Source organism: Anopheles bellator, chromosome 1 (genome assembly GCF_943735745.2).
Source record: "Anopheles bellator chromosome 1, idAnoBellAS_SP24_06.2, whole genome shotgun sequence".
Classification (NCBI taxonomy): Eukaryota; Metazoa; Arthropoda; class Insecta; order Diptera; family Culicidae; genus Anopheles; species Anopheles bellator.
In genome coordinates, this window is record NC_071285.1 from 25763615 (window position 1) to 25775755 (window position 12141).

General features: G+C 45.4%; 4 protein-coding genes across 4 annotated transcripts; 3 read left to right on the forward strand and 1 right to left on the reverse strand.

The window, feature by feature from the left end:
- Positions 1–781: 781 nt before the first annotated feature.
- LOC131215302 (uncharacterized) lies at positions 782–1498 on the forward strand. The gene has a single exon (XM_058209691.1). It carries the CDS (start codon positions 782–784, stop codon positions 1496–1498), a length of 717 nt encoding a protein of 238 aa, XP_058065674.1.
- A 17-nt stretch (positions 1499–1515) lies between these two features.
- LOC131206083 (BSD domain-containing protein 1-A-like) lies at positions 1516–4384 on the reverse strand. Its single transcript, XM_058198478.1, has 5 exons — positions 4353–4384; positions 4150–4282; positions 3471–3949; positions 3210–3367; positions 1516–3142 (listed from the first exon to the last, which is right to left on the reverse strand). The coding sequence occupies exons 1-5, from the start codon at positions 4367–4369 to the stop codon at positions 2535–2537; spliced, it is 1395 nt and encodes a 464-aa protein (XP_058054461.1). The 5' UTR covers positions 4370–4384; the 3' UTR covers positions 1516–2534.
- A 1083-nt stretch (positions 4385–5467) lies between these two features.
- Positions 5468–7437, forward strand: LOC131215303 (m7GpppN-mRNA hydrolase). Its single transcript, XM_058209692.1, has 3 exons — positions 5468–5897; positions 5968–6765; positions 6880–7437. The coding sequence occupies exons 1-3, from the start codon at positions 5607–5609 to the stop codon at positions 7435–7437; spliced, it is 1647 nt and encodes a 548-aa protein (XP_058065675.1). The 5' UTR covers positions 5468–5606.
- A 587-nt stretch (positions 7438–8024) lies between these two features.
- On the forward strand, positions 8025–9385 carry LOC131215304 (keratin-associated protein 10-12-like). Its single transcript, XM_058209693.1, has 5 exons — positions 8025–8042; positions 8126–8202; positions 8510–8614; positions 8687–8972; positions 9342–9385. The coding sequence occupies exons 2-5, from the start codon at positions 8149–8151 to the stop codon at positions 9383–9385; spliced, it is 489 nt and encodes a 162-aa protein (XP_058065676.1). The 5' UTR covers positions 8025–8042; positions 8126–8148.
- Positions 9386–12141: the final 2756 nt, after the last annotated feature.

Sequence of the window (12141 nt, forward strand, 5' to 3'; positions counted from 1 at the left end):
GCCAAACTAGCGAAGAGCACAGAGAGCACCAGGACCGTACGGCGAGCGAGCAGCGAGAGGACGGAGAGCCTGCGAGAGCGAGCGAAAAGGACCCGTCTCCGGCAAAAGGATCCCCATTGTGACAAGTAAACATTAGCCACATCCTGCCATCGAAGGAGGCCGCGTGGTGCCCGATATGTCCAATGGCGCGGAGAGCAGGCGAATGGGTTGCTGACAACGGATAATTATAGAGGGCGCTCTGCTTTGCGGGTGATTTGAATTCCCTTCCAATACAATTCCAACGGTTTCTTGGACCTAATCTTTAAGCAGATGGCCTTCAATTTTGTGCGGGAAAATCATGGTATTCCCCTGGTACAACCGACGGGGGTTTCTTTTGAGCCGCCATTACGCCTTCTCGATCAGAACAGCCTCTCGGTTTGGTCTGTTTGATTCAGTCATATTTGCCAGAAAATTGAAAGCCAAAAACCGTTTGTATGCCCACTACAGCACCGAAAGCCCGAGAAGTGTCTCTTGCGCCGTCGTGTTCTGTTTACCATTCAATATTCCAAGAAAACAACGGAATTGCGCTGAGCTGCGAATGAACCGGACCGATCTTGTACGCACCCGTGGCCACAGTCCCACAGTGCTGGACCGGTTTTGGGTTTGAAGACTATGTTTGCCCGAGACACACGCTAAATGGCAAATAAACAGCGCCGAGGCGCCTATATAAAACGGTCCCATGGCCGTGCCCGTGTTGGTCAGTTGCTTTTCGACCAACAACGTGATACGCGGCTGCGAAAATATGAACAAAGTGATTCTGCTAACGTTTGTGGTGCTGTGTGTGGCCAGTTTCATCGGCTACACTGCGGGAGCCCCGGGACGAAAGCGTGATTCGTCGGAAGAGTCGAGCGAACGGCGAGTTGTGGAACGGGATCGGAAACAGGATCGTAATTCGCCGGCAGCAGGCGAGTCGAACGATGGTAGCAAACAACCGGCAGTGAAGGAGGGTGAAAAACGAGACAAGGACAGTGTGCCCGCTTCCGGTGTTGGTGACCGGAAGACAAAGCGTCCGCGACCTCCGCCGAGGAGGAGGTACAAGGGAAAGAACAGGAATCGATCGTCTACGACGACTAGCGCAACGTCTAGTGCCGGCTCTTCGACGACCACGACGCCGATGCCAGCCGGTGCAAGTTCAACTACCGGAGCAGCCACGAGATCAGTTTCTTCGACCACCGTTGCTGTTTCTTCACCGTCGACGACAACCCAAAGTACTACGTCCAGCTTGAAGTCTACAGCACTGCCTACAGCACCGTCGGCTGTGTCTACAACGGCCAGCACCACTACAACGGCCAGCGGCCCTTCGTCGACCGGCGCACCGAAAACCTCAACGGGAACATCCACCAGCGCTCCATCCTTTTCGACACCTTCCACTACCGGTGCTACGGGCAGTGGACCGGTTTCGCCCAACGCAATAAGCTCATCCACTCTGTATCCCACCTTCACGACCACTCGCACTTAACTGGAATTGGTAATAAAATACGATTTACTTTATTTATCAAATTATTGTGACGACGGTTCGAACGAAAGCAACCGCTTCCAGTTGCCTTCCACCCCATTGGAGTTCGTACTTGTATTTGCTTTCGTCAGTCACGATCACGTTTTCACCAGAGATGTACACAACGGAACACGGAATTGGTAATGAGGGTACAAGAGAGAGAAGGAGCTGGTTTGCGATGGAATAAACTAAAACTTAAAGAAAAACATTCAACCATTGCTAGCATTCTACGTCTGATTTCCCGTATTTGTTGCACGATTGTTGCTAACCGATTCGTCACTCGCGATCGGTGCTTTAAGTAGGTTAACCGGAAGGTGACATTCTCTGACTTCACAACGCGGGAAGGATGGAAGGGTACACTAATTCACACCCGATTCCGATTCGTTGCGTCGTTCCGTGTCTCCTGCGCTAACTGCGGTTAAAATTCGTTTTATGCAACGAACCCCTAGTGCCGAAAGAAGCAGCCACGGGCAGTTAAACACAGCTAAACGTGTAGATAATTGTCTAGGATAAATGTTGTATAAAACTATACACGATTTAATGGGGGCACCTTTGGACTTGGCGAAAGTTGCAGCTTTTGTCCACGTGATCGTGATCAATAGTTGTTGGCGTGGCGCAAATTGAATGCCGGGTCGGCGATCAGAACTTTCTCTTCTGGCTTTTTTCCCAAATTGATGCTCGCTTGCCTTGCCATAATCTTAAACGTGCGTCAAAAATCGCCCTCCCTCCGCAAAATAAACAAATATACTGCTCACTGTCCGCCGCCCCTCAATTGCACAGAGTCATTTGTATCGAGTTCCCCGACGGCACTTGGAACCGTGTTAACATACACGCGAAGGGAATAAAAATGGGCCTTTCTACCCGCGTCCTTCAAAACCTGAATCTGACCCACTCTCGGAACCGAGAAGAGCCAAAGCTATGCATGTAAATGAAACAAAAGTACGAATTACGACCAATCGGCGCACTCGGCCAACTCGCGACGCAGATCGATCGGTTCGTCTCATTCGAGCTCAAACTCCTTCTCCCAGCTTTCGTCCGAGTTCGAGGAGGACGCTTCCGCTTCCTTCGTGAAGTGGTTCTTGTCGATCTTGAGCTGATCCTTCTTCGCTCCACCCGAAGGTTGCCCAGCCGGACTGCCCTTTTTACCGCTGGCAGGCGCGCTCTTATTTACACTCTTTCCCGTTGCTCCGCCGGACGACTTGTTTCCCTGTTGGTGCTTCTGCTGCTGTTGCTGCTTCTGTGTGTTCGCTTTGCTGGCCGTCGGCTGTTGGTTACTGTTTGCTGCTTCCGGTTTGCCACCGACCTTCGGCTGCGGTCCCTTGGCGTTGGCGTCCTTCTTTTGTGGCTTACTCACACTAGTGGCAGGTGTTGTCTTCTGCGGTGTCCCCTCGATGTCGGACTGCACTAGCAGCGACTCGTCGACAAGCTCAAGCCGACCTACGCTGCCGGACACTGACTTTTCACGTTCCCGGATCTCCTGCTCGTACTCCTCCAGCAGTCGCGCCTGCTCCTCCTCCGACAGCTCGATGTTTGTGGCATCAAACTCAGGCACTTCCGCCCAGGCAATATCATCCGCCGCCGGATATTGTCCTTCTTCTTCCGCAGGTTCTAGGAGGTGCGGATCAAAACGGAACACTTGACATTGGAATGCAATGCATTGGCTGGTTTCATTTACCTTCCTCCTCTTCGATCGTGCGTCTTGGTTGCGCAGTTTGTACGATCGTTTTGCTCGGAGCCACCGTTTCCGCTGATGCAGCAGCCGCCTTCGCCTTCCGCTCGGCCATATCCGCGTTAGCGATCGCGTCCTCGAGCAGCGCTTTCTTGAACAGATACCTAAGCGAGGATCGTATCGCCATGGAGTTGGGTAAGAATGACCAATCAAACGGAAAACGGTATACACATTACTCTCAGAGGGAACTCTGCGGGTGCAACTTACCTCTTCCAAAACTCCATATGCGCCACTCGGTTCGGTACGAGCGTCACGTACTTGTCGTTCAGTATCGTACTGCTGGCCAAATGCTTGCCCAGCCGCGGCTCGGTAAACTGTTCTTGCTCCACCACCTCCATCCAGCGCTTGTACTTCTCGCGTAGTTCGTCGGCCGGTTCGTCCAGGTACGTGTCGTCTCGGGCCTGCAGCTCTGCCAGGTGTTTATGGAATCCGGTTAGTGTTACGGTGCCGTCCGCCGTTATCAATATCGCTTCCGTTTCTTCGTCATCCTCCAGAGACGGTACCAGTGCCTCCGTCACCTGGCCCAGGAAACTACTGAAACTTTTCTTCATCGCACCGACGGTAGAGTCCGGTTCGCCCAGGCTGAGCGTACGACCGAGCGCTTCGGAAGCGCTGGTCGCTTCCGACTTTACGACCGTTGACAATTCTGTTAGATCATTTTTGACCGCTTCCAGCACCGATGCTGACTGAAGATGGGCGAGAGATAATAGGACAAGAAAAAGGGTCAGAGCGAGTGAGTTCGATTGTAGTACGCGCATCAACCTGCTCTTCGATAAGAGCGTGATAAGAGCAATCGGGAGTGAATCATATCCTTCCTTTTACAGAAACGAAAAAATCAATGCGCTCGTCACCATTAAGTCTTTCGTATCCTTAACGTCGGCAATACCTTAGAGCGCGCCGTATCGATCCAGGAGCCCCACCAGCTGGATGTTGTTGTGCTGCCACTGGGGCTTGCTTTGCCCTTAGCGCCCGGACTGATTGGTGTTGTATCTGGCGATCCGACCATTTCATCCGTCGCACTATGTGGAAAAATAAATTCGTAAACACAGATTGGTGACGAAATCACGGCGCTTGCTTCGTTTTGCTCACCTTCTGGTGTCTGCCATACCGTTCGCTGGAGTTGTTTGATGGCGGTGTGTGAAGGTGTGTGAAGCACGTCCGAATGGGCGTTAATGATACCACGGAATGCAACAATGAAAGGAGGTTGCACTTTTTTTGCTGGTAGGGTTGGTAGCAACAAAACTGTTGCTCTACGGTACAACGGTCCCGTTGGCCAAAGGGGAGCTACGTTGGTGGATGTCCCCACGGCGGGCTTTACATTTGCACGTAAGCAAATCACTGGTGACGATGTGAGCGAAAGTCTAACACATTGCTACTCCATCTGGCACACACGGTGGGCAAACATATTCCAGTTCCGTTTACGTTGGCCCACAACAATCGATCGATCGACCGATGATGATGAGGCATGCAGCGGCGCACTTTCCACACTTCACGTTACCAACAACATCGGAATATTCCGGAGATTTCTTTGTTGGCGACGTCGCGTATCCTTTTGATGTCGTACGGTGCTTCGTGAGCAAAACTTTGTAAATAAAAGGCGCAGCAAACGGAAAGGTGGAAGAATTTGGTTACTGTTTTTTCTATCGACACGCAAAATAAAGAACAAGTGACAGCAGAGGTCTCTTGTTGGAAAGAGTGCAAAAGAGCTAGGCCACACAGATCGGTACATTTTGCATGAGCGAGAGCGAGAGGACACTATTCTGTCGAAGAAGGAGTACTAGAGTGTTACGGGAAACGATTTCGATGTTTTCGCTGTTTGTCAACAAAAGAATCTGCTCAAAAGAATCAGCTGTTCCAAAGTGCCGTAGACGAAAAAGTACTTAATCTAATGGGATTTGATTCGAGAATTTAGTAGAATGGATTTCATTGACTGAAAGTTTTTGTTCGAAATGTAATCTATGATGTGTGACTTAACGATGAAGCACATGATGAACTGTAAAATCATAGAACTGTGAGCGAAAAACATCGAATATTATTTCATGTAGCGCGTTGATTTTCTTCAAAATATTCAACCATTACCGGGTGGATGAAAGTGCACATAACATTAAAATAACCTTTCATATTTTCCAGCTGTGACGCGAGCAAATTTGTAAACTTGCTACATAATCGCATCTTATAGCATAATCGAAGCAGCGCTCATATAATCGCGCTCACCACCGTAGCTGTCATAGCTGGGCGGTAAACAATCACAAGCAATATCAACAACGTCGTCAGCTAGTGTGGTTAAGTTTCTTACGGTTAGGTTCGTAAGAGTAAAAATTTGTCCGTTCACCGGAACTCGAAATGTCGCTCAATATATCGTTGGCGGAAATTCAAGCGACCATGGTTGCGGCGGCCAAGGTGAAACATTCACCGCACGCCGCAACGGTCAAGGCCCTACCGTACGCCATTTCCACCGACATACTGGATGATCTGGCCAGCCGCTTCATCATCAACGTGCCGGTGGAAGAGCGTGAAAACCTGATCCGTATCTGCTTCCAAGTCGAGCTAGCGCACTGGTTCTACCTGGACTTTTACTGCTCGGAGAACAAACAGAAGTGTGGCATCAAGCAGTTTGCCCAGCAGATGTTCATGGTGAGTATGCGAGAGTAAGGAGAAAGATTGGCGTCGGACCTAAAAGTTATGTTTGCCTGCCTTCCCGCAGCATGTTCCATTTTTACAACCGCATTGCAGACAGGTAGATGAGGTGCTGGAGAACTGGAAGCAGTACAAAGTCACCGTTCCGACTTACGGTGCGATACTGCTAACGGAGGATCTGAAACACGTTCTGTTGGTACAATCGTTCTGGGCGAAATCTTCGTGGGGCTTTCCGAAGGGTAAGATCAACGAGAATGAGGAGCCGCTTCACTGCGCTATTCGTGAGGTGTACGAAGAGACGGGATACGACGTAACAAATCTCATCAACCCCGGCGAATACATTGAGCTTGTGATAAACTACCAGTTTACGCGCCTGTACCTGGTGCCGGGTGTGCCCCTGACGACAGTGTTTGCACCGAAGACACGCAACGAAATCAAGTGCTGTGAGTGGTTCCCGGTTGATCTGCTTCCAGTGACGAAGCACGTAAGCATCGTGAAGGACAATCAAAACATTTCCGGCAACTCTTTCTTCATGATCCTACCGTTTGTCAAACGGTTGAAGAAGTGGGTCGCCGAATCGCACGGCAAGGGTGGTAAGGGCAACAAGTCCACAGGCAAGGGGGCAAACCATTTGCAGGCATGCAATTCCCCCGTGTTCGGGCGTGGCGAGTCATCTGGCAAGCAGAAGATATTTTTCGACAACAACATTGTCGGCAGCAGTGGAGGCAGCGGTAGCAAGATTACAGCCAACCAGCAGTCTCTTCAGCAGCAAGCACAACGACAACGGCAGAGGCATAAATCGATGGGTGAAATTGATCCGCAATCTGGGGTCACTCGCGTTGAAAGCGCTTTTGGTTCACCAAACGTAAATCAGTTCCAGCAGCAGTCGCAGCAGCAGTCGCAGCAGCAGTCGCAGCAGCAACAAAATAACAACCAGCAGTTTTTCAAAAACAGCCCGAATGTTGGTCCACTGCTACAGAATGATGGAAATCGATCGCAACGTGAAATGATCGACCTTTACGAAGACTTCACGTCGATCGTCGATCGGTCGACGTCGACAGCGACCAAAAAGATCTCCCGTAAAGAGAATGTAAATCAGTTTCAGCAGCAATCGCAGCAACAGCAACAACAGAATGGTAACCAGCAGTTTTTCAAAAATAGCCCGAATGTTGCTCAAGTGCTACAGAATGATGGAAACCGACCGCAGCGAGAGATGATGGACCTTTACGAAGACTTCACGTCGATCGTCGATGGATCAACTTCAGCGACCAAAAAGATCTCCCGCTGGCGGAAAAGGCAAGATCAATCGCTGGCGGGATCCACGGGTTCGGCAGCAGCACCATCGGCCCCCGAGCCCCCTGTTGAACGGCCGATGAAGCCTCAAATAAAAAGGAAACTTTTTAACTATACACCTCCTACGGTGGACGAAATGGTCGAGAGTGGCAAGATGAATGAGAAGACGGAAGATCCTTTTCTTCAGTTTACCAAGATCGACGCATGGGTTGACTTTAAACTGGACTTCAGTAAGTTTCTTTGAGGAATTCAAGATAATCTGAAATGATTGTGATTTTCAAACGAGAGGAAGCATCAACGATGGAAAGCGATATTCACTCGTGCTTTCCAAATGGCATAGCAACTATATGCTGCGACGAATAACGCATTTTTGAAGTCTTGGTAAATGCATGCCCTCCTCTACATCGTCAGTCAAGAAATGATTTATAATATGTCCGAATTATCTGTTTGAAAAGAAATTAATTGAATTTTTTCCATGCTTATGAATTCAACTTTACACGAAGAAAAACAGTGTAAATTGTTCTGCAAAATAGATTATGTTAAGCGTTGGCAAGTATAAAGTAATCGCAGTAACGCTCGCTGTAATAGCAGTGCTGCTTAATAAATGGTCATACTACTGGAGGACGTTCATTAAGTGTTTGGATCTTGAACAGAGTGGTTGTTGAAAGAAAAAAAGAAAAATATCAGTTCTGAAATCTTCAGTGATTCTTTTTTATATTACACAGTTTTACTTAAAAGCCAGCCATAAAAAGAAAAGAAAAACGATTTACGTAACAAAAAATTGTTAACTCTTTCGTAAAATATATTTGTCCTGAATCTCCCTCACTTTAAATTAGTTTCTGCAAATTAGTAAGTATCACTTTGTGTAACGGACATATGTATGTTTTCAAGATACCAAGAGAATTGGTTATTTTCTACCTCTTGTACAACAGATTGATAGCCAGCAAAAGCGAAAATGTGTAATCCGTGTTGCGGCCCTTGCGATCCGTGCTCTCCCTGTTATCCTTGCGTAAGTTCAATATTTTTATCTTTAATACAATTAAATCTTGTCTTGCTCGCTATTAAACATAGCATGGATTTTGGATTAAAGCAAAAATGCCGAAACGGAGTAGAAATCGTATAAGGTATAGAGTAGCTTAAAATTCATATAACTAAGCTTCGGACACAGGGCATGTTTGCTATGATCGAAATTTTTTCGATTGAATTAGGGTGTGGGTAAAAGTGCTCCGATTGGATGGGTAATTGCAGGCTCGGCTCTCTCATACCTCATACCATACCTCTCTTTTATTTCTTATGTTTTATTTTCATGTATGCAGAGACCGTGCAAAAGCCGTGAGCTGAGAGGAGGAAATCTAATCATGTCCTGCGAATGTCTGAAGAGGAACGGTTTGCAGCACGATTGTCCGCGATGGGAGTGTCAGGTACAAGTACTACCTGCACGCCATCGAACAGGTCGACATAATACTACTGTTTCGTTCCTATCGTGATTTTAGGCAAAACCCTGTTGCCTCACCAAACCGGAAGCTACGTGCTGTCCATCGCTATGGGCGCGGCGCTATCGATTCGTGACGATGGGACGGAAGAGTAAGTTCGAGTGTCCGGCATTGCAAACAGTGTCGACGGCTGGTGGTGGCTGCAATCCGTGTCCTGTCGGACCGTGCTCAACTCCATGCGATCCGTGCTGTTTGCCGGCCGTGTGCAGTCCAGCCCCATCTTACAACCCTTGTTGTGTTCCTGTGTGCGATTCAAGCTATCCGCCAGTTTGCAAACCAATCTGCTGTAAGTATAATTATTCTATGGTTCGCTAGCAACGGAGCATTCCTTTTCTCAGCAATGCGTGTGTAAGTGACCCATTCTGTTCGATTCAAACATCCGTGGATCCTCGTTTTCAAATTTAGATCCCCTATGTAGAGCAGGAAGGAGAATGCCTACTCCGTGCCGATATTGTGCTCCCTGTAAAGTTCATTGCTATAATGTTGATCGGTGTGAGTGAAGTCAATTGTATTGGAATGTGTCCATTGACTGGCGATTGAAGAGAAACGATAGTGGCTATGTACAATTGTTTCATCAACTTGCTTCCTTTTTATACCATTTTTCAATGCAGGTGATCCATGCACTGATTGCTGTGTTCCTTATGGACCCTGCTAGTTGAAAACAAAACTCACATCCAGAACAATGATCAGGAGTTGTAAGTGGCACTTAAAAAAATCCAAATTTCTTTCAATAAAGATACAGACAAAGAGGCTTTTTGCTTCAGAAAGTAAGTATCATCGTGTGTTATTTTTTAGTTTTTCTTGTTTCATAAAGATTTGCTTAGTTTTTGCAGAACTATTGTTTTAGATTACACTATAATTATTCTATTGAATTGTTCGAGCTCCGTCGCCTTTTTAGCGAGCAAACAGGACGACAGCCCGGGCGACCGACGGACTTGGATTGGTTTACTTTTCATACATTTTAAAGACTGTACAAATACCTAGAAAGCACTTCATAGTAGTTTTTGTTGTTTTTGTTCATTTTTGTTGTTTTTTATTGTGGCTTTGAATTTTTTGGTACCTCTTTACCGTGCCGTGCTGAGTAGTATTATATTGATATACATTTCAATTTAAAACGGACATTTTTTCTCTATATCTTATGTTCAGAATCAAGATAAATGCAAAATGTTGCAGCAACCTAGAGCGCCCTTGCCGCCCTCTTGTTCGGCAACTACTGTGTATTATAAGTAAGGGGTTGTATTTGCTGCTGCTTCTGCGATGTGTGTTGCGCTTGGAAAAGAAGTGTCTAAATTTTATAGTGTTTATCTTTAACTTTGACCCGGTCAAATGGGTATTTATTTTTGGGTTTAGTTTGGTTCAAGGTTGCAATAGAAGATTGCATCGTTGCTTTACATTTTATTGACAAAGGAGATTGTAGTTTACTTTAACCATTTTTATATCATTGTTTTAGTTTTGTTGGGACTGACAGCTAAATGTCTTGTTAAATATGTTTTTCACATGCGTTGCCATTAACACTCACCAGTGTAGAAAAAAATTGTTCGATCTGTAACTGACAAATTAAGCTTTTTTTGTCCACGAATCAGAACAACCAGTTGGGGGAGAAAATAGTCAGGAGTAAACGAGGGTACAGCAGAATAAAGATGTGAACGAAAGTGGTTTCGGGCAACAATTTTATATTTATCTAAGATAGTTTTGTTATATTTCAGCAAGAAGTGAATATATTTGTTGCTTACTTGTTTTCCAGTTCAATTGAGAACGAAACCCCCTCACGACTTCTCGAGAATTCTCGTTCCCGCATAGGTAAGCATAGAAACCCGTGTATGTCTTTCTTTCAGTAAATACTCTAGTCATCCTCATTTCTATGTACAGGTGCGCCATATCGTAATATTCGCTAGATAGAAAAGTAGTACATTAAAAAAGCGTGTACCGGAGTAGTTCAAAGCAAAAAGCGGCCGTACTACGGACGCCGGTTTGCTTATCCTTTTCTGTCTTTTTGTGTTTGTGTTTCGGCTGCTCGTGTTAAATATATCATTTTAAATGCTGTTTTATACTTCCGATACTCAAAACCTTAGAGGTTTTCTGCCATAAAGCCATAATATAACTAATTTGAATGATGATTGTACGCTTGACAGAGTCCCTCTTCCCCACTAACGCTTCGTTTGGTGAGCTTTATTTCTTCACTTGTATCGTTTACTTGCTGGCCGTTTTATTTAATGTAGCTAAAACTTTCCGCCGCTACGGGCCTACTACGCTAGGTATTTGCAATTGAAATACTATCTCTTTTACTTTATTATTTCTATTTAACTTCTATTCGATCAGCGGGCTACCGTTACACTAGTAGGAACCTGACAGTGTATAGAAGATAGTGTTCGTCAAGAGTTTTCGGTTTTCGCAACAAGCGTCTCTTAAAACATGCATTGTTCACAAGACAAACAGCAGCTACACATATTGTGTTTCCTTTTTATTTAAACTGCTGTAACTGCTTTAAAACGAAAAGAAATTAAACAGTCTATAGCGTTGCCTGGAACTAAACTATCGATCCAAAATAACAAACGGCTTCGTTGCATTAGGAAGATGGTCTATGTACAGAAACGAAAGTTATGGCACTTGCAAGATCGAAGATGCGGCTCTGATAACTGGTGATAAATGTTACCCAATAAATTATGCTTGGGATTTACAACGGTGCACTGAAAGCATGAAATTTGAAACAAATGATTTTAATTTTAATTACAACCAACATAATGAACTTAATTTAATTTACTTTTGCGTGAGACTGGAAGTTTTGTTTCAGACAAAAATGAACTCTCTTTCAGTTTGTAACTAGCATAGTTCTTCTTGCAAATGCCAAATAGAAACATCCAATTACAGGAAATGTGTCATTCCATGCTTCAAAAGCATGCTCAGCAGCGTTTCATTCGATAGAGGCCCCTACGGTGTTAGTGTGTCCGTTGATGAGAAATTAGTAGCCGTAAGTATTTGTCGGTCATGGACCTGATGGTAATGTACGAATTAGTGAATAAATTATTCTATTTAATTTGTGATTTTTGACTAACCCACGCTCTAATCTCTTTGGGTAAACTCGAATGAGTGCCATACTGAGGGTTGAATATATATATAATATATATAAATATGTTTTTGCTTTCTCTTTATGTCTTCATATTCCGTGATTAGCTTTAACAGGAGATTTAAATCTTTGACCATTTCGTATCAACACATGTTTGAAAATGATTTCACAATTTTTCGTTTAGCTCAGGCTAGTTTGTAACATATCTTTTGTTTGTTTGATTTTTGTGTTGTAGTATTTCGCAATAAGATTACCGGTTTCTGATTTAGGCATATGCTGTATAGGTAATAGGACTGATGAGGAAACAGGGTTTGGTTTGAGCTTTTTGATTCTACATATACTAAGGTGGATTCAGATAGGTGATAATTGGTTATAGATAAGCCGTTTGAAG

What these genes read in the sequence shown, in the direction of transcription:
- LOC131215302 (XM_058209691.1), top strand. Translation starts at nt 782, where the DNA reads ATGAACAAAGTGATTCTGCTAACGTTTGTGGTGCTGTGTGTGGCCAGT.
- LOC131206083 (XM_058198478.1), bottom strand. An exon ending in TCGATACGGCGCGCTCTAAG is followed by an intron (nt 3,950 to 4,149) that starts GTATTGCCGACG and finishes GCCCATCTTCAG; the next exon opens with TCAGCATCGGTGCTGGAAGC. An exon ending in CACGATCGAAGAGGAGGAAG is followed by an intron (nt 3,143 to 3,209) that starts GTAAATGAAACC and finishes CGCACCTCCTAG; the next exon opens with AACCTGCGGAAGAAGAAGGA.
- LOC131215303 (XM_058209692.1), top strand. Translation starts at nt 5,607, where the DNA reads ATGTCGCTCAATATATCGTTGGCGGAAATTCAAGCGACCATGGTTGCG. An exon ending in TTGCCCAGCAGATGTTCATG is followed by an intron (nt 5,898 to 5,967) that starts GTGAGTATGCGA and finishes GCCTTCCCGCAG; the next exon opens with CATGTTCCATTTTTACAACC. An exon ending in GCGCTTTTGGTTCACCAAAC is followed by an intron (nt 6,766 to 6,879) that starts GTAAATCAGTTC and finishes CCACTGCTACAG; the next exon opens with AATGATGGAAATCGATCGCA.
- LOC131215304 (XM_058209693.1), top strand. Translation starts at nt 8,149, where the DNA reads ATGTGTAATCCGTGTTGCGGCCCTTGCGATCCGTGCTCTCCCTGTTAT. An exon ending in GCTCTCCCTGTTATCCTTGC is followed by an intron (nt 8,203 to 8,509) that starts GTAAGTTCAATA and finishes TCATGTATGCAG; the next exon opens with AGACCGTGCAAAAGCCGTGA. An exon ending in AGTTTGCAAACCAATCTGCT is followed by an intron (nt 8,973 to 9,341) that starts GTAAGTATAATT and finishes GGACCCTGCTAG; the next exon opens with TTGAAAACAAAACTCACATC.